General features: G+C 38.3%; 1 protein-coding gene across 2 annotated transcripts in view; it reads left to right on the plus strand.

The window, feature by feature from the left end:
* PTGS1 (prostaglandin-endoperoxide synthase 1) overlaps nt 1-22,004 on the plus strand; it is a 90,880-nt gene extending 68,876 nt beyond the window's left edge. For both annotated transcript variants that reach the window (XM_075184764.1, XM_075184763.1), the window contains 3 exons: nt 3,104-3,390; nt 16,468-16,615; nt 21,453-22,004. In XM_075184764.1, coding sequence (XP_075040865.1) covers nt 3,104-3,390; nt 16,468-16,615; nt 21,453-21,811 — 794 coding nt within the window. In that variant the 3' untranslated portion in view covers nt 21,812-22,004. The remainder of the gene's footprint in view (nt 1-3,103; nt 3,391-16,467; nt 16,616-21,452) is intronic.
* Nucleotides 22,005-22,368: the final 364 nt, after the last annotated feature.

Here is a 22,368-nt window from a genome sequence, read left to right on the forward strand (position 1 = left end):
TACAATGCAATGCATCTAAATCCATCAGTATTGTGCTTAAAGGGCAAATAAACCTAAACATCAATTGATCCAATGTGAATAGGCATCTTGCCATATTCACAACTATGTATAAGTGTATCACCACTGTTTCAGAACTAATGCTTGACTTTCCTGTATATCATGAAAATATTTGCTTTGTATATTGTTTTCTGCTATTTAATGCAATGTAACTTGTATTTTTTTCGATTTAATATCAAACTCATACCTTTAAATATTTTCATTACAAGTTCATGAAAGTTTGTAGCCATTTCATACTTAACAAATTGGATTTTTAGCCTAATACCTGTTACAGTGTACTTACCGAGAACACAGAGTGGAGGTCATTTAGGGAGAGAAAAACGTCTGCAAAATCAGTTAGGTCCTGTCATTTGTCTCGATTTGCACAAGTGCACCTAGATTTTGACTATAGCACATAGATGGTAAGATGGTAGCCCTTGCAGAAGAGCAGAACATTTGCATAGCAGGAGGGAAAGAGTTGGGCAGAGTGAGGGCATTTATTGCAAATTACAGAGCAGTTAGTTTTTTGTAGAAATACAGAAACAAGATTTCCTTTTCAAGAGCGATATTATTGAAATATAAGGGGCAAAGGGTGCATTGTTAGGGGAGCTCCTTGCTAGATATGGCCATTTCCACTCTTTAAATAGAGTTCACTTTTGCTCCAGCTCAGAACTGGTAGAACTGGCATTCTTGGATGTCATTGTATGCTTTTAACAGGATTCCTTTTGCACACTGCACATTTTTGGACAGTCTGTCTTTTATATTTTACCACTGAAAGTAGATATACCATTCGTAGGGCAATCCATCAAGGTACACCAGCGCCTGCTCATATATCTAATGGAATGGGGATTCTCTGTTCCTTTTGTTGTAACTAAACACTTATAGAACCATAATATGGAACTATACCCTACTTATAAACGGTATATTTGTCATTGATAATATAAGTTCAAAAAAATATAAGAGTTTATCATGTAATAAATAAATACATTTGTGTAAAGGTTTACATATGTTGATGTGCTTTAATATTACACAAATGATGTGTAGTCCTGTTAAATATCTATATGCAAAACGTTATAACAATTAACTTTATCTTTTTAGGCTTCCTTCTGTACCCCATAATGGTTTTACACATGACTCAGAGGTTTTATGCCATGAGGACATAATCCCATTTTATCTACATTACTTTCACTATATATATATTTTTAGTGTATATATTGTTGGTATGGTGTTTATAGCAGCCGAGAGATTTCAAACAAGTCCAAAAGGTTTCGTGCAACTAGCCTCAGCCAGTTTTATTCAGTAGGAAAATAATAGAAAACTACAAAAATAAATAATCTTGCCGTCCAGCTCTAACTAAGCACTGGTCACTCCTGACTAACAAACTAAGTAAAAACAAAAAATAAGTTTTAATAGAGTAACCTACAGGCTTTCTCTCACAGAGACTCTGCAGCTCCTGTCCCCAGGCAGTGAGAGACTGACTGAGCTGCCTTGCAGTCTTTTATTAGCACCACTTCGGTACAACTCCAGATTGCCAGCAGAATCACTGGTAACTTGGAAGACCCATTTAATGGGTCTAATACAGCGGTTCCCAAACTGTGCGCCGCGGCTCCCTGGGGTGCCACGGCGCTGTCACAGGGGTGCTGCGATCCCTAGCAAGAAAAAAAAGAGAAAAAAAAACATACCCATCATCCAGCGCCGGATCCTCCTCCTCACTGACTTCCGGGCGTGACCTCATCACGTCCGTCAGCCTCAGTGAGGAGCAGCAGCAGAGAGGACGTCAGGAAAGAAGATAAGTAAAGGAGAGTGAAGGGGGGCACAGAGAGACACTGAATGGGGACAGAGAGAGACACTGAAGGGGCACAGAGAGAAACACTGAAGGGGCACAGAGAGAGAGACACTGAAGGGGCACAGAGAGACACTGAATGGGGAGAGAGAGAGACACTGAAGGGGCACAGAGAGGGACACTGAAGTGGCACAGAGAGAGACACTGAAGGGGCACAGAGAGACACTGAAGGGGGACAGAGAGAGACACGCTGAAGGAGGGGGACAGAGAGAGACACGCTGAAGAAAGGGGACAGAGAGAGACGCTGAAGGGGGACAGAGAGATGGCGAAGAAGGGGACACAGAGTGTGAGATGGCGAAGGGGATACAGATTGATGTGGTGAAGTGGCGCAGTGATATGATGAAGGGGCACAATGTGATGGTGAAGGGGCCTAAATACATCTTACGTCATTTTGACCCAACTACTTAAAAACGGGACTACCCGGTAATTATTTTGGCTTAGGGGTGCCTTGGAAAAATTATGATGACTTAAGGGTGCCTCGATCTGAGAAAATTTGGGAACCACTGGCCTAATAGATAGAGCCCGCCCTCTCTCTCCAGCCATAAACCCTAGGACCCTTTTCCAGCTTGTCAACAGGCCTATAGCTCTTCTGCAGCTCACAGACAATAACATTCTCCTGGGGGTTTAAAATGAGTAGGAACCCAGGTGAAATATACCTGCCATCATACACTAATCCAGTGACTTTGTCAACTATATATATATATATACAATATTTTCTTTAATCCTATATCTAATCTTATGTCAGATTAAAAGTTTCTGTTTTGAACCTCCTCGTGATAAAAGCACATTCTATTGTGGACACAATCAAGCATCAAGCAACAGGCCCAACGCAGCCAGAAGCTAATGGAAATCTTTCCATAAGCAACATTCTAATTTTGTTCAAATATTTATTTGTGGCTATTCGGCCCCACTTTAATGGTTTGAAGGTTTCCTTCAGAGTTGCCAGCCGTCAAAGGGACCCAAGCTCATGAGTCATTTCATCTACAGTTTTTATCTAATTACTTATTTGATCATTATATACTAAACAAATATATTGCTATATGCATTAAAACATCATTGTCATTATTATGGCTCAAGCTTACAAGTTCATTTGTGCTCCTGTAATAATGCATTAATAATCCAGTACATTACCTGATATTCATGAAAGCATCAGTTGTCATGTGACTCTTGATTCAAGTGGTTAAAATGATGTGAAAAGAATAATGTATTTTTTTCTATATGCAGGTGAAACCATAAAGATAATAATTGAAGATTATGTTCAACATCTCAGTGGATATTTCTTAAAATTGAAATTTGATCCAGAGTTGCTGTTTGGGGTACAATTTCAGTACCGTAACCGGATTGCTGTTGAGTTTAACCAGTTATATCATTGGCATCCACTAATGCCAGACAGCTTTATTATATTGGGACAAGAATATGACTATAGCAACTTCCTGTACAACTCTTCAATCCTTACAGACTATGGAGTGGAAGCTCTTGTGGAATCCTTCACAAAGCAGATATCAGGAAAGGTAAAATGCTAATTTTCTTTTACATAATATTATTTAGTGAATTAAAGGTGCAACTTATGTTGATAGTAACAATTTCCCAAGAAATACTGTATCAAAACCAGTAGGGTTCATATCATGAGGCAAGGTGATCTGTGACGAGGTCCGCACCTCGCCTCCCAGCCCACAACATATCATTTTTCCCTCATTGGTGTCTTTACTCCTATACTCCTTACTGAAGGTGGAGCGCATAGTGTAGTGAACTGTAGTGACTGTATAAGGAACATAGGAGGAACAAGGGAGGGAAATAAATTCTTCCTTAGTACTATCTCTCTCTACGAGAAGAAAGGCAGAAGTGGGGAGGGGTACGCTGGTGTAGCTCAAGTACCATAAGGGCTTGTTAATGCTCCTTACGTCCTATATAGATTTGGGTAGCAGGCCTCTTAGGAGGCATGTCTGCTGCACCTGCTTCCTCCCTGGTGCAAGATCCATGCTGCTGATGATGATCAAAACTGCAGCTAGGCTATGCAAACCAGAGATGGTGGCACTATAGCAGGGACATCTTCAGCGTGGCTGTCCTTGCCATAATACAAACCAATCCTAGGCTGGTCAGCACTGGGCTGAATTCCCTAGGGGGATCTAGCCCACAGAAAAAAAAAAGAAAAAAAAAAGATACAGACCTCCCTTCAGGACAGACCAGCCCCTTGCTGATAACACTAAGGCTCTTCCCACACCCCTGGTGCGGTGGGTGTTGGATAGTAAGTGAAAAAAAAATATTAAGTTAAATCAGCATTTTGTCCATGGGGCTCTACAGGTCTCAGCAAGCCCGGGTTGCCATTAAGTGGTTGAACAGAGCTTACCTAAAAAACCCATTTAATTAATCTTTGTGTCCTATGTATAGCAAATATATTACCTGAGGTGGATATCCAGCTCTCAACCCAGCTATCAGAGCTGAAGGACTCAATCTGTCATTCCACTTCAATAAAACATCAGTGGGGGCAATAAAAGAGAGTGTGAAAAGTAGTAGGCTAGCTCCAAGCTTACAGGTTTTTATAATGGATACTCCAACTATGTGCTGTATATGGGGGATCTAATCTAATGTGTGCAACCTCTGTAACTCATCTCTCATCTTCTGAAAGACAGTCATGGTTGCCAACAGCTATCTGTCTTAATATTTCTACAATGACTAATGCATATTTCAAGTCTCCACTTTACACTGTTTTTCCAGGCCCCTACCCACATTTTACTAAGTGGCCAATCTATGCTTTAATATTGGTGGCTGGCAATGGTTCTGCTTGCAGTAGCCAAACCAGCAATTAAAATTCCCTGGGGCAATGAAATAATTGTTTGTGTATTGTATACAAATTATTTGCTCGTTGCAACTATAAAATTCGGTTTGACCATTACATTCACTCTTATCTTTCATTGCGTTAGGGAATTCCATTTTCTTTTCTGTTTGGGCCCTTTCTCCTGAGCTCCCGTTTATTCCTCTGGCTGTATACTTTTTCTAATAGGAAGCGCAGTTCTTCCATAACCCAATTTCAGCAATTACAAATGTTGTTGCACTACCTTATGTATTAATTTCCCCACACCTTAGAATAAAAATAGTAATAATAATTCTTTACCTTGCCAAAATTAAGTTGTTTCCTTCTACACGTATATACTTGTTTTTGGGCTTGTCTACATAAGTACTGTTAACTTACTTACAAAAAGTTTGTACATATATTAATAAATTTATAGCATGTTAGCTATTCGAGTTCAAGTGGAGACGGCTCCTTCGTTTTATAACCTTTGCTCCTTGCAGCAAAATCAGTATGTATGACATTTGGAGATAAATGATATCCTATTCACACAGCTGTACAGCATTAAAACGTTTGCTCAATCTACTGAGTATAGTGGGTTTAATTTGATTTGACTTTTATTTCCTCTGTCCTCAACCATAAGCTTCATGCTTAAATATAATTGAGATAGAGCCTACATTGACCTCCCAAAATATACAGTATGTTTTGAAGTTATGTTTTAAAGCCATACTGTTCTGAAAAGATCTTTAAATAATATAGAAATATGTCTGACTGCTAAGTAAAACAGTAAAGGTCCCATGATTGAAGAAGTTTTATATAAGTTTGTGCTTGATAGAATGATGCAGATATTCTGTAAATATCATATTAATTTGACCAATGAAAGTCATTGTTCAATTTAGATACTGTAATTTATTAAACTTCAGTTCAGCAAAGTATATCACAGTTGTGTCAACACATGAAAATCAAAAGAAATAAGTTGTTAATTTAATGTTGGCAGGCCTTACAGGACATTCCATAGCAGCCAGTTATGCACATTGGGTACTCTTTAGTGATTTCAAACCTCTGTAGCTTTCAACATCTGTACGTTGAAAGTCTTTGTTTCCAGTACTGGCTAAACATGGGCCTATACTTTCTGGCAAAAAAACAGAACAGATTACATTTTAATGTATAATGATAAGCAAGTTCTAAAAATACAGCTATATGTCTATCCACTCCCTCAGTTTAATAGTATGTTGAAATTCTATAAAATTTGTAGCATAAAAAAGAGACACACCCACATTTAATATCAAAGCTATAATAAAAATAAGAGTCAAAATGTAATGATCCAGATGAGATGTGCCAAGGACGTCATCATATGCCTTGCCAGCAATTGATTAGGATTGTATTAAATTGTCAAGCAGTTTTAGAGAAATCAATGGGGTTTATGCACATTCGACAATAAAATATTGTCAAATGCATACACAGTAATTCACAGTAATTCATCATCAGCTCCACCAGTTCTGCAGCACTGTACAGAGAACTCACTCACATCAGTCCCTGCCCCATTGGAGCTTACAGTCTAAATTTGCTAACATACACACAAACAGACAGAAAGACTAGGGTCAATTTGATAGCAGCCAATTAACCTACTAGTATGTTTTTGGAGTATGGGGAAAAACCGGAGCACCCGGAGGAAACCCACGCAAACACGAGGAGAACATACAAACGCCACACAGATAAGACAATGGTCGGGAATAGAACTCATGACCACAGTGCTGTGAGGCAGAAGTGCTAACCACTAAGCCACCATGTTCCACAGTTTATTACTCCGATTGGCCACTCCCATTCAGACAACTCTTTCAAATGTGTATTTTTTTATAACTTTTATTTATTTGTATTATTTTTCCGAAAGAGCAAACACAAAACATACAACAAAACATAAATATGTATCATAAAATCCATCTTGCAAGTAGCAACATTAACAGACAGATTAGAACACACCAAAGTACCATTTTACAAATAATACTAATTAAAACACTTAGTTGAGAATATAATAAAAAAAAAAGTATAAATAATAATAAATAAATAATAATTAATTATACATAGCGCAGGACAACTAAAAGACCCTTCCCCTCCCTCCCTGCCTCTAGGAAGCAAACTAGCGGCCTAATTCATTAAGGATCTTAACTTAAGAAACTTCTTATTTCAGTCTCCTGGACAAAACCATGTTACAATGCAAGGGGTGCAAATTAGTATTCTGTTTTGCACATAAGTTAAATACTGACTGTTTTTCCATGTAGCACACAAATATCAACTTTAAATTTCAGTGTACAAATAAGCTATCAAGTATTTGTGTGCTACTTGAAAAAACAGTCAGTATTTAACGTATGTGCAAAACAGAAAACTAATTTGCACCCCTTGCATTGTAACATGGTTTTGTCCAGGAGACTGAAATAAGAAGTTTCTTAAGTTAAGATCCTTAATGAATCAGGCCCTAGGATCATTAAAATAGATACAAATTATTCCAAGTTTATCAAGTCATCTGAACTTGCTCTGTATCTAGAGATGTACCATCTGGATCATATATTATGATATTTCCCCTTTGCCTTCCTGCAGGTATACATATATCTTTCATGCTGCATATTTGCAATCACTAACGCCCTCCATTTATGGAATTCCAATGGGCCAGGAGCAAACCAAGCCCAAGCAATCACCAGAGTTGTAAGATTAAATATATATGTAACTGTATATTTATTAGTAATATTTCCTAGAGAGATGCCATATAAACACAGTTTAGCACTCATTGACGAGTCTGTGAGAACAGTATTCAAAACACATTCCCAAACCTCTGTCCAAAAACCCTTTACTATAGGACAGTGCCAAAATAAATGTCCCAAAAGTCACCCATACAAGAATGACATTTCGGAAATTCCAGACTACTTCTTGGGCCCATCCGAAACAAACCTATCAGTGTATGATAGACCCTGTGTGATATATACAAATAAAGTTGTTGATATCGAAAGCAGGAGGTAGTCCTGCGGAGACTCTTGAGCATATGGGACCATTCCTCATCAAGAAGGGAGCCCAGATCCACCTCCCATTTAGATCTAAGCTTATCTAAATCAGCAGAGGCCAACTTCAAACTAAGCTTAGAATATAATGTAGTTATAATTTTCCGAGTGCCCACTTCATGTAAAAGACATTTAAGGGGTGATGGCTAGATCGAATGAGGGTACAAAGGAAATTGTGAATCAAGGGCATGTCTCAATTAAAGATAAGAATAAAAAACAGAATTAGGAATTCCACTTCTCAAGGATAACTGTGCAAAAGTATTCAAACATCCGGATTCATATAATTGCCCTAATGCGTTAATACCATATCTGTGCCATATATTATGCTCTTTTAATTTTTCAAGTTCAGCGAAAGAGAGGTTATACCAAAGAGAAGTTGAGGGGTCATGTCTTTGGCCTCCAAGTATATAATGAGCAAGATGCCAAATCTCAATTGCTTGACTAATAATTGGCGCAACCTGACGTGAACACTTACCCACAAGCAATATCTTTAAAGGTGACAAACATTCATACATAGACCTAGAGAGCCCCACCTGCTCTGCAAGGGAATCCAACAAGGCTAACGGGGTCGGAGATCTTAACCATTTAGTTAAATGTGTAAGCTGGGCAGTATAGTAATACAGACTAAGATTCGGGAGGGCCAAGCCCCTATCTGTCTTAGACCTAGTTAGAATAGACAAACAAAGCCGCGCACTAACACCCCCCCACACAACTGAGGATATGAGCTTATTGATATTCTGGAACACCGATTTAGCAAGATACACAGGTAAGTCTAAAGGATATGTAAATATTTAGGGAAGAACAACCATTTTGAATAAGTTCATCCTGACTGTCACAGTTAATGGAATTTTTTCCAAATATTCACTTTTAGTTTAAAATATTCTGTGACTGGGTCAAGGTTCAGTGAAACAAATTCAGCTGAAAACCGGGATATCCAGACCCCTAAGATATTTGAAACAAAGGGTTCATTTTAAAGGATAACGCTAAGAAACATCAGCGGGTATCACTCCATGCAACAGAAAAACATATGACTTGTCCCAGTTTACCAATATAGCAGAAAAATGGCCAAAACGCTTTACTGTACAGAGAAGATGATTCAGGGAGGCATTTGGGTCTGAGAGATAAAGAAGCATATCAGCATAAAGAGCTATAGAATCCCGCAACCTCTCCACAGGAAGACCAACGATATACAGATTGGCTCAGATTAAACATGCCAGAAATTCTATAACTAAGGAAAACAGAACCAGGGATAGAGGACACACTGCCTAGTACCCTGACCCAAACAAAATGGGGAAGAAGTATGTCCATTCACTGAAACTCTCGCCAAAGTAGCGGAGTATAGTAACTGAATTTATTTGACAAATCCAACCCTCAGACTGAATCGATGCAATACCTCCCATAAGTATCCCCACTCCAACGAGTCGAACACCTTGGCAGCGTCAAGAGACACCACCACTGCTCCCTTCTCTGTTTTATTGGGTAGCTGAATGTGAGTATAAAGGCGATAAATATTGGGGATAGTAGATCTTATCTTCCTACTCTACCTCCTGTCCTCTTGATCCTATTCCCTCGCAAATTGGTAGATCCCTGTCTCCTGTGCTCATTTCACCTCTAACTAAAATCTGTAATCTCTCGCTCTCTACTGGCATCTTTCCATCACTATACATGCATGTAGTGATTACTCCTGTTCTAAAAAAACAAGATTCTGACCCAAACTCTCTCTCAAATTACCGTCCCATCTCTCAGCTCCCGTGCCCCTCCAAGCTTCTAGAGAGACTTGCCTACACTCGCCTTACATGCTTCCTTTCCAAAAACTACCTTTTGGATCCTCTTCAGTCTGGCTTTCGCTCTCAGTACTCCACAGAGACTGTGTTGACTAAGGTTGTCAATGATCTGATCACTGCTAAAACTAAACGTCATTACTCTCTGCTAATTCTCCTGGATCTCTCAGCTGCATTTGACCCCGTTGACCACTCTCTTCTCATACAAATGCTGCAATCCCTTTCTAATTGCTCTTTCACTGTTAATTTCTCTGGGGCCACCTCTGCTCCGCTTCCTTTATCAGTTGGAGTACCGCAAGGCTCAGTGCTAAGTCCTCTGCTGTTCTTTATCTATATCTTCTCTTGGAAATTGAATAAGTTCCTTTGGATTTCAGTATCATCTCTATGCGGATCATACCCAAATGTATCTATCCTCTCCTGATCTCTCGACATCTGTGTTGTCCCGTGTAACTGACTGTCTTTCTGCCATTTCATTTTGGATGTCCTCTCGCCAACTCAAACTTAATCTTTCTAAAACAGAGTTAATAATATTCCCACCCCCCAACAAGAGCATACCTGACATTTCTATCTCTGTTGATAACATGACCATAAATCCCACCCCACAAGCTCGCTGCCTAGGTGTAATCCTTGACTCACACCTATCCTTTGTTCCCCACATTGACTCTATATCTAAATCATGTTACATACATCTAAAAAACATTTCCAGAATTCGCACACATCTTACGCAAGACACTGCAAAAACCTTAATTCATGCACTTATCATCTCCCGCATTGACTATTGCAATTCCCTCATTACTGGTCTTTCCCAAAACAGACTCAAACCCCTACAATCTATTTTGCATGCTGCGGCAAGATTGATTTTTCTTGCAAATCATTATTCCTCTGTTGAATCACTCTGTATGTCTCTACACTGGTTGCCTGTTTTCTACCGAATCCAATATAAAATACTTTTACTAACCTACAAGGCCATAAACAAAGCTGCACCAACATACATCTCCTCTCTTGTCTGAAAATATCTCCCAACTCACCAACTCCATTCTGCACAAGATCTGCGTCTCTCATCAACACTTATTACATCCTCCCATTCCTGGTTACAGGACTTTTTTAGGACGGCACCCACTCTATGGAATTCTCTCCCTCGCACAATAACAAGCGTTCTCTGAAAACCCACCTCTTCAGACAAGCTTATAATATTCCTCAATCCCCCTCTTAACCTCACTACATTACCCTATTACCACCCGTTACACAATTTCACACAAGACAACTACCCCTTGACCAACATTGTTGTATGACAGGATCATCTAGCTTATGAGTCCCTTTTACCTTTGCAGTCTGGCTGGGCCGAAATGCAAAATGTAGACTTAACCTCATGTGTCAAACTCCCATTGTCCCATAGATTGTAAGCTTGCTCGCAAGGCCTTCTCACCTCTTTGTCCATTTTACCCAGTTTGTTTATTAGTTTACTATGTTTGTCCCCAATTGTAAAGTGCTACGGAATATGTTGGCGCTATATAAATAAATGATGATGATGATGATTTACTAGGCATAAACCTAGTTTGGTCAGGGTGGACTATCTCAGAAATCACTGAATTAAGCCCAGTAGAAAGAATCTTAACCAGAATTGTAATATTTGTACAGAATAGATATTGTTCTGTATGATTCTGGATATGAAAGGTCTTTCTAAAGCTTTGGTAGAACTATTATCAGCACCTTGGACATTGATGGCGGAAGACTGCCCAACTCAAAAAGATGTTGAAAAGTCTCTTACAACTGTGGAATAAGAAAGTTTTTCAAAATTTCTTATATAGCTCTATGGGAAGTCCTTCGAGCCCCCTGGGCCTTATGGTTAGGAAGCGAAGATATAGCCACATCTATTTTTTTTATTGAATTTAAATATGTGGAGAGATGAATACTTGTATACTGTACCTTAGAAGCATAAATATTCCTATAATAGTCCTATAATAGTCAAAAATGTTTGAACAATTTCAGTCCCCTTAAAGACTTGTATAGACTGGTTATTATAAATCACCAGGATAGTCTTACTACTCAACTGTTCCCTGGCCAAACCAGCCAAATATCTCCCACCCATATCTGCGTGTGAATAATAACAGTGTTGTGAGAAAAGAAGACAACGTTTCGATTTATCAAAAAGATAGTCCTTCCAATCTAACTGTGCCTTCAGCACTGAAGTCGACCCTCAGAGGCACGTAATATTAGATACAAACAACTCCAAGTCTTTGCAACGCTGTTCCGGCAAGGACAATGTCCTGCTGTTAAAGTTCTTAATGTCAGAGACTTGTTTAATAAGTGTTCCCCTGAGAAAGGCCTTAAAGGAATCCAGAAGAAACAGGAGAAGACGTCATCCTATTATCATTGACCCCTCCACCACACATACATGTAAGATCAGATCCAGCCCCTATCGAATCAAATCAAGCCGGGTTTAATTTCCAAAATGTTACAACCCTGTCTCTAATCAAATCAATATTTATAAATACCGGAGAATGATCAGAGATGACTCTGGATAAATATTCAACCGAGGTCACATGCGGAGTTAATGAAAACAAAGACAAAGCCAAGTCTATCCACGACATGGTGTGGTAAGATGTAGAATCTATTAGTAATTATTTCTTCTGAAAGGAATATTCATATGTAGTCAAACCCTGCGCCACTCAGGAAATAATTACTTTTTTTTGGTAAATAAATAGGAAGTCTGCAAATAAATTTATAGTGGTGATTATTTTTTTCAGTAATATCGGTCTAAGAGGCCGGAGTGCACTACTGGTTTTTGTGAAACAGATACCGAGCAGGCACTGTTACAGTTAAAAGCAAGTTGGGCCTTTTCTAAAATAGTAACTGCTGGGTCACCAGGAGGTGTTTGTGTGGGACTTTGTATTTTAGCACTTCAATGAAGTAGCTTAAAATACGGCCGGGCTATTGTAGACAACATCGTGACACCTCATATTTCCTACTTTTGCCAGCTCAAAATTAGTGAGGTACAGGCCGACCTTTCTTTGATAGGGCATGATATGAAAAAATAAGTGAGAGGGTTGGAGAGGCGGAGAATCAAATATCTACCCTGGAAGATAGTACAACCCCCCTCATCAGAGGGGCACTACACAAATTAACTACATAAATCTTCCATTCCATTATAAACTTAAAATGTCAGACTTGCAGGGTCGCCTAATGCTTAATAATCTTAGATGTGTTGCACTCCCAGAGCGTGTAGAAGGATATAACCGTGAACTATTTTTGGAAAATTGGCTTGTAGAGTTGTTTTTGAGGGACATTTTTTCTCCTCAGTTTGTGGTGGACAGAGCACATGGTCTTCAATCTGAAATACCTCCTCCTGGAGTTCCCCGCGAACATTTATTGCTAAGCTTCTCCATTTCAAGGATAGGGATATGGTCCTTAAAGTGGCATGCCAGACGGGCCCCCTAAAATTCGATAACAGTATAATTTCTGTGTTTCCGGATTTTGCCTTTGATGTTCAAAAGTCGAGAGTTCAGTTTATGACAGTCAAGCGCAAGTTACGTGACTTATTCAATGTTGTTCCCAGCGAGACCTCCAGTAGAGGCGCAGGGCCGCTAAAAAAAAATTTCTACACCTCAGGAGGCTATGGATTGGATGGAGAGATGCCCGCAGGAGAGAATCCGGGATGTACCTTAATGTACCCTAAAGCTGTTTATAACTACCCTTTTTTTTTTTTCTTAATGATGTATAGTGTATAATATTTTTCTATTCTTTAGGATTGGTAGTAGAGGGCCAGTGTAACTTAAGTTGGAGAAGGGTTTCTGCTAGGTATAGTCAAGTTTATATCGCTCCTTTTACTTTGTATTCATTTTAAGGTTTTCTTAGTAATATAGTTTGTTTAGGGATTGAAGTTTACATATTTTTTACTTTCTTGGGGGTATACGGTGTGGGGGAGGTAGTAGGGGGTTTAAGGCTTCTCTTTACTATAGTATAGAGTGTATGGCATGTTTATATTTAGATATGAGATATATTTTCGATAAATTAGTATGTTATTATGATGTATGTACTGTTGGTCTTTTTGTTTTTCGCGAAAGTAATAGTGTGTTTAATTTTGCTTAGGGGTATTGCTTTTTTGTTTTGTGCACAGGATTGGCCGCCTGACTCCTCTTCTTAGCTCTTTGCTTCTCCCTCTAATAACATCTCTAAACCTTCTAGTTGTATGATTCTGTATGACCATGAGTAGATTGTCTGGTAAGGGTCTTCGCTAGCTCGTGTTCAACACTAGAGTTTTGAATGACAAAGTCAAGCGTTTTTTAGTGTTGTCTCAGCTTCGAAAGTATGACACAGATATCTCTTGTTTGGTTGAGACACATTTATATGGCAGTAAGGTTAGGCCCTGAAACGACAAATGTGACTATTTTGCAGTTAATACAGTCATGGCCAAAGGTATTAAGAATGAAACAAATATTATTTTTCACAAAGTCTGCTACCCCAGTTTTTATGATGGCGATGTGCATATACTCCAGAATGACCTGAAGAGTGATCAGATGAATTGCGCTTAATTTCAATGTCCCTCTTTGCCATGACAATGAACTGTATCTCAAAAACATTTCCACTGCATATCAGCCCTGCCACAAAAGGACCAGCTGACATCGGGTCACTGATTTTCAAGTTAACACAGGTGAGAGTGTTGACGAGGACAAGGCTGGAGATCACTCTGTCATGCTGAATGAGTTCGAATAACAGATTGGAAACTTTAAAAGGAGGGTGGTGCTTGAAATCATTATTCTTCCTCTGTTAACCATGGTTATGTGCAAGGAAACACATGCTGTCATCATTGCTTTGCACAAAAAAGGCTTCACAAGCAAAGATATTGCTGCTAGTAAGATTGCACCTAAATCAACCATTTATCAGATCATCAAGAACTTAAAGGAGAGAGGTTTAATAGTTGTGAAGAAGATTCCAGGGCGCCCAAGAACGTCCAGCAAGCGCCAGGTCCGTCTCCTAAAGTTGATACAGCTGCAGGATCGGGGCACCACCAGTGCAGAGCTTGCTCAGGATTGGCAGCAGACAAGTGTGAGTGCATCTGCACGCACAGTGAGGCAAAGACTTTTGGAGGATGGCCTGGTGTCAAGAAGGCCAGCAAAGAAGCCACTTCTCTCCAGGAAAAATATCAGGGACAGACTAATATTCTGCAAAAGGTACATGGGTTGGACTGCTGTGGACTGGAGTAAAGTAATTTTCTCTGATGAATCCCCTTTCAGATTGTTAGGAGCATCTGGAAAAACGCTTGTCTGGAGAAGGAAAGGTGAGCACTACTATCAGTCCTCTGTGATGCCAACAGTGAAGCATCCTGAGACCATTCATGTGTGGGATTGCTTTTCAGCTACACAATTTTGCCTAAGAACACAGCCATGAATAAAGAATGGAATCAAAACATCCTCCAAGAGAAACTTCTCCCAACCATCCAAGAACAGTTTGGTGCTGAACAATGCCTTTTCCAGCATGATGGAGAACCTTGAGATGAAGCAAAATTGATAACTAAGTGGCTCAGGGATCAAAACATCGAAAATTTTGGGTCCATGGCCACGAAACTCCCCAGACCTTAATCCCATTGAAAACATGTGGTCAGTCCTCAAAAGGCGGGTCAACAAACAAAAATCCACAAATTCTGACAAATTCCAAGCATTGATTAGGCAAGAATGGTCGGCAATCAGTCAGTATGTGGCTCAGAAGTTGATTGACAGCATGCCAGGGCAAATTGCAGAGGTCTTCAAAAAGAAGGTTCACACTGCAAATATTGACTCTGCATAAACTTAATGTAATTGTCAATAAAAGCTTTTGACACTTATGAAATGCTTGTAATTTTACTTCAGTATACCATAACAACTTCTGGCAAAAAGGTCTAAAATCACTGAAGCAACAAAGTTTGTGAAAACCAATACTTGTGTCATTCTCAAAACTTTTGGCAACGACTGTATTTTCCATTACATATAACGCTGTCTTTATGATAAGGTGTTCTGTTTTGATATTATTATATCTAATCTTTTTCCGATATGGATTCTATATTCAAGTGGAAAGCGTTTTAAGAGTCCTTAGACAGTTCAGACTATAGAGGGACAAAAGGTGACTGTAACCCCAACACTATACAACACTATACATAATACAGTAGGTGGGTTTCCGGAATCCTCTACACTAGTACAATAAAAGGAGTCTCTTCAATTTCTGGACAAACAATTAATTTATTTATTTCGAAGCACACTCCGACTTGACTCTAGCTTCCAATTATGTAGCTCTAACTCTGTGTTCGCAATGTATTTTGTCACTGCGTGTTGCTAGGGGGTAGTGAGGCATAGGAACAAAGTCACCAAGAACAGATAAACATTACTGAATAACTTCAATTATTTCATATTATATAATATATTATATTATGTAAGGAATATGTAAAGAATTCTATTTAAAAATGTTCTATAATAATGCTTTATGTGGCCACATTAATTAAGGGACAAATTCAACCAAAACTTAAAATGTAGTTTTGGTTGAAGTTCACTAACTTACTCAAAAATATAAATATTTATATTACCTACTGAGCGGTATACTAATGGTCCAGTGCTGCTGTCTGCTGCAGTCACTTGCTTGTCTGATAGAGCTAACAGTGCTGTCAATGTCTTACAATTGGGAAATTCATAGAGGCGGGGCTTTAACAAACATGCCTTTATGGTTAAAACAATCAGCTTTCTGCTGAAACCTTTGAGCAATCTGGAGTGACTGATAATGGGAAAACTGCACCAAGGTAACTGCAATAAATCACTGTATTTTCTCATTATTTAGTGAAACTTTAACCCAAACTAAATTTTACATTTAAGTGAGGTTCTCTGTTAAGTCTGAGGTTGCATCCTGTGGCTTATATTGGTGACTTCTAATAAACAGCTGAAGAAAGAGTTATTAAAGAAGAATGTAGAAGGGATTTTTAATTATTTTTTTTCTATTTCTGTTTAGATTGGAGGTGGTCGAAACCTTCATCCACGTCTCCTACATATAGCTACTGGGGTCATTGAAGAGTCACGAAAACTTAGATTGCAGTCTTTTAATGAATACCGGAAAAGATTCAGTCTAAAAGCCTATACGTCTTTCCAGGATTTCACAGGTAAAATTCCTATAAGCAATTAAGTTACTAGACAACTCTGGAGGAGCTGGTTTTCTTGTACTTATACTAAGGGCTAGATTTACTAAGCTGCGGTTTTGAAAAAGTGGGGATGTTGCCTATATCAACCAATCAGATTCTAGCTATCATTTTGTAGAAGGTACTAAATAAATGAAAGCTATAATCTGATTGGTTGCAATAGGCAACATCCCCACTTTTTCAAACCCGCAGCTTAGTAAAACTAGCCCTAAGTGTGTATACACTACATGCAGTCAGAGGTCTCAATTGACCTAATATATTTATGGTACATTATTTGCTCTGTATTTAATTTGTCTTTTTATATTGCTTTATTTATCTGGTAATCTGTAACTGACGCCAGGTAATTAGCTTCATTAGGCATATTTGCCACATAAAAAGTTAAAGAACATAGATTTGTGTTTTGTTGCTTTGCCTTGTTTTCATTTAATTTTTATATAAAAGATTTATAAAATATGGAGACAATCAGCAAGAACATTGATTGCTCCCAATACAGTTATTTGCATATTAAAGAAGCACTAAGTCTAATGTGCAAGTAACTTTATGTAAAATAGTTAAATGTTTGGGATCTCTTATCCAGAAGGTCTGAATATCAGAAAAAGGTAAAAGTTAATAACTACTACTGTATAGTAATTGTGTCATACATAAAGCATGGGGCTCCAAATTACAGGGACTAAAAACCCTTACCGTAAACCATTACTTATAACATATATATGTACAGGCGCGGGCTGGCAAATTTCAGCGTCATGTGATGCGGCCGTCTGTATGCTGACGCGGCCGCATCGCGTGTCACGTTATGCGGCCGCCTGTGCGCCGCTGCTAATCAGGAAAAATTGCATCCACGGCCGGCCCAAACAGCGGTTTTCTGAACGGCCAGGGGGTCCGATACCCCCCTGCCCCCCGACCCAGCCTGCCCCTGTATATGTATCATTTTCAGAAATTAATCAGAATTAGATGTATTTAAGTTATGGCTTTGATTCTGACTGAGGCATATGACTTTCTGTAAACTGAAGCGCACTGGGGAAAGACTTTGGGTGCCTAAAATCAAGTGGCTGATAATAAAAGACACTATCTTGTAGTGAGTTAGCTAGCTATACCATAGCATACATTTAGCCCTGTGTCATTGTATGGAAAACTTTTACTTAAACATTTGCAAATATATCATGTAGAATTTTCTTCTTCTATTCAGCTAGTGTCTTATATTTTATGTAAGTCCATGACATTTAAAATATAAAATTGCTTTATATATAAGAGCGAACCATAACATTCAAGAATATATGTACAAAAGTTTTAGAAACTTATCAAACAGGGACAGATTTAAAATATAATTTTATCTTGATAATAGAAGTTTTCTTCCTAAGCAGACTTCTTGTCAACAGATAAGACTTTTATCAGTAAGATCACTGAAAAGAGTTGCAGACTGTCTGTATCAGCCTAAAATGGCATGCAGTGACTGTAAATGAAATGAAATACATAAGAACGTTTAATATATATATACACAAAGTAATGTGAGTGTACGGACACACATTTGTGCATAAAGATGGCTTTTGCTATTGCATGAACACATATTTAATGTTTACTGTTCCTTTAAAATGTCTATATTGGCGAGATATGTTCTAATATTAGCTATAGACTCCTTGTCATAACAAGCACAGCATCTCTTAGATAAATAGCTAAATATGATTTACACAGAAAGACAAGTGGGTCTATTTATCATTCGGTGATAAGCGTTAACTTCTCATAGGAGAAGCGGTTAGTTTGTCGCTTCACCTAATTTATTAAAGGGTTAATATTGGAGACGGCACAGCTCTGTGAGGACAGCAATAATGCTCAATTTATAAATTGGCCTGTATCCAGGGAGAGATGAAAACATCAGGGGTAGATTATGGAGGTGAATACTGACTGTGGTCCTTGTGTAGCTGTGGTAATAGGCAGAATGTTCTTCTCCTGTTTATCCCTCAATAACCTCCCTCAGCAAACACGAGCAATAAATGTTTTAAACAAACCAACAGTGAAAGGACAGCATACCATTAGAAATAAAAATTCACTTTCTTAATACAGTTCTGATACTGGTGCAAATAAGGTAGAAGTAATTACCTGTTGATGAAATAGAGAAAGCAGAGATTGGTCACTTCTCATAGCCTGGTATAGAGGTAACTGATATCTAGTAAGAACTCCGGTATAACTCCGAATTATGCTATTTAAATTTTTTTACACTTGTAACTATACACTTAGAACTATACACACTAGCTATGCAGCCATCACTGTATAGGGATTGCGCAATGTGCCTGGCATCAGGGTCTCTTAGGGAGCAACAGACTGTGTGCAGAATGTTAGGGTGCAACAAGGCATTTAAGAGTTTAGGGAATATGTATGATGCCTTCTTATCCTCCATTCTGATCACCTTCTTTCTTCTTGATGAGCTCCCAAATCTGTGACTTCCCCGGAATATTGGTGCTATGCCTGCTCATGCTGAGGTCCCATAAGTCTCCATGCCTAGTTCACACCCCCTGCATGTACTGCTGTTCACACTCACTACTATATGAAATGCGATCTCTTCCATTCATGTATCACCTACCTTAACATCCATTTTGGGGGCTGCAGGGACATGTGTTGCTGACTCTCCAGTAGCACAGTGGTTAAAAAATACACTGGCAGTCCCAGGAAGAGACCCATCTGTCACCGCCAGTGTCCAAGGTGCTGAAATCTTATCAGCACTTTAAAGGGTATATGCGGGAGATACAGCACATTGAGCATGCTCAGCGAAAGTCATGTGCACTTTAACAACAATTGTACAAGCAGGAAGAGAACACAAGTTATCTTTGAAGGAGTGATGGGTCATTGCTGGGACAGCCATTTTTCACTAGCGCAGTCCCAATAAAACTTTGATAAATTATGGCGATACTATTTTTATCGCTGTTATAAGTGGCAATAACAAAAACAAGATCTGTAAAAAATACATTTTTAGGAAAATAGACAATATCCCTTTGAGCATGAGATTGCTTGAAATAAAAAAATTAAATGCAGAGTAGTAAAATGTCTTATTTTCCTATAAGGTAACAATGTTTAAAGAAAAAGTCTCGCCATTAAAAGAGAACATTTTATCAATGGTCATATTGTAAGATTTTTTTAAGCATCTAAGATTTACTTTTAGGTATGTGGTCTATTTGGACTTCTGACTTTGGCACAATAGTGTCTGTGAGTTGTGTATTCACATTATGATGTAAAAATCATTGAAATTTCAGGCCCTACATAGGAAATTCATGACTAATGTTATAGTTTTTTAAAAGCGCCATTTAGGAAAGCTCTCTAACAAGGGCATTAGTCATAAATGTTTGCAAGCTTAAAAAAATAAAAATACATGTAATCATGTCAAATTAAAGTAGGTGTGGGGAGAATATTTGTTTAACTTTTATTTTATTTTAAGTTTCTGTCGCAGGTAGAATGTTAACAAAGGCATCAATATTGGAAATTTTTGTGCTAACTGGTAGCTTTGCAGAGCTTTCATAATTATAGAGACACAGCACAAAAACATCAGACACTCCCATATCATAGTGATTGCGTGATATAGCCAAGATAAATTCTCCAATTTCCAACCCAATATTAACTTTTCCCACTAGGGGTACTATTAAAGTTTATGGAAAATATTTCTTGTGACTCTAGGTTATATTTACCCTTTAAAATCTTAGCATTGTTGTTATGCTCTGTCAAAACAGTCGTAATAATTTGTTTAACAAGTCCGTTGAGCAGTTAGTATAACTGTGTTTTCTTCTTTTGCAGAATATGGTTTGAATAGCTTCCAGGAAGTGTATAAGTTAACAGTGTGAGCCAATATTTAATTTTTTATATGTTGGATTTTTTATTGAGATCCATTTGTGATGAATAGCTTTTTCTCACCTAATCATGTTCTATTATATCACCATGGAAAACCTTTCATGGGCAAAATTCTGATTTTGAAATGTGCTTTGGCAATTTAACAATGCAATTTAGAGCTGGCATTGATTTTCCTTAGAGGTGGTGAACAATTTCTATTTATAAGGTAGGAAATGTATTGTGATTTAAAAAGCCTATCATGCCCAAACATTCATTTAGAGCACTATTCTGTTACTCCGAAAGTACACCCACAAGTATCTTTGTATACTTGATTTCAAAGTGGCAATTTTGTCCAGCTCTAGCATTAGCTACTACAACCATGAATTGCCCACTCTGCAAAATCCATCCCCTAGCACAAGCCTGGCCATCCAGTGGCCCTCAGGTGTTGTGAAACTATAATCCCCAGCATGCTTTGCCAGTAGATAGCCAGCAGAAAAAATAGTAGATAATAATAGATAGAATTGTGAAAAAAAGAGCAAATATACAGAAATTACAGAAATGCAAAGTTTTATGCATACTTTCCCACTCTCCTGGAATGTCCGGGAGATTCCCAAATTCTGGGTGGGTCTCCCGGACTTCCGTATCCTGCGCGTCGGGTGTCAAAATTACGTGATTTGCAGGGAAATGCCTCATTTTGTGCCCAGCCCCTGTGACAAAATGATGATTTTGTAGTGGGGGTGGGGTTAAATGACGTGAATTGCCCCGCCGCCTTCCCAGGATTATTCGGATGCCAGCTTTATAAAGTGGGTAAGTATGGTAAGTTTTAAGATGAACTTCCCACCAGGCAATGATTAGACCTTTTATTGATAGTTTTGCCATTACCCTTTATTAAAAGGAGAAAGTATTGTATATTAATATATGTATTTTACAATATTGTTGTAAATAATTATGTAGTATATCCATGTATATTAAAATTTTCTCTATTTCACAGGAGAAACAGAAGTCGCATCTCAACTTGAATCCCTCTATGGTGATATAGATGCACTGGAATTCTACCCTGGCCTTCTGTTGGAAAAAACTCACCCAAATTCCATTTTTGGAGAAAGTATGATAGAGATAGGTGCGCCATTTTCACTTAAAGGACTTATGGGGAACCCAATTTGTTCTCCAGAATACTGGAAACCCAGCACATTTGGTGGAGAAACTGGATTTAATATTGTAAAGACTGCTTCAATAAAGAAGCTGGTGTGTCTCAATGTGAAAAAATGCCCGAATGTTGCCTTTCATGTTCCAGAGTCTACAGAAGAAAATGATATATTTTCTGATGCAAAGACAAGCGATGAGCTTTAGTGGATCCAACTTTGTTAAATGGGCCAATCTGTGTTACATTTCACCAGGATTCTAGCATTAAAAAATGATATATTCATTTTTTTTTACATTTAAACACAATTTTGTGTTGTTTTTTTTCCAAATGGGTGCCAGTAAACTTTGTGAGTAATTTATGCAAACACATAGGCATTAAAGTGATTTGCCAAATCCTAAAGCAGTAAAAAGTGATGTTCTTTCCACTTATATATTTGAATCATGCTGTAATGATATTGAAGTGATTAAGGGTACATATACACCAAGAAAAATTAATTTTTTTAGGAAAATTATAACTTTTGGTATAATAATGGAAGGGCTTTTTTTGCTGTTGTAAGTGTTGTGAAGATGCAGATGGCTGTTTGTAATGTCTTAAGATTGGGTTAGGGGTACCGTCTCCTTTGGCTAGAGAGCTGTACTTCACTCACTAAAGCCAGATAAATCCCATCAGTCTACTGCTTCAGTTTAAATAGCATCAGCTAGTTTTAGTCACTAGCATGCAAAACAAAACATAAATAAAATCCTTGCTGTCTGACTTCAAACTA

This window comes from Mixophyes fleayi, chromosome 9 (genome assembly GCF_038048845.1).
Source record: "Mixophyes fleayi isolate aMixFle1 chromosome 9, aMixFle1.hap1, whole genome shotgun sequence".
Lineage (NCBI taxonomy): Eukaryota > Metazoa > Chordata > Amphibia > Anura > Limnodynastidae > Mixophyes > Mixophyes fleayi.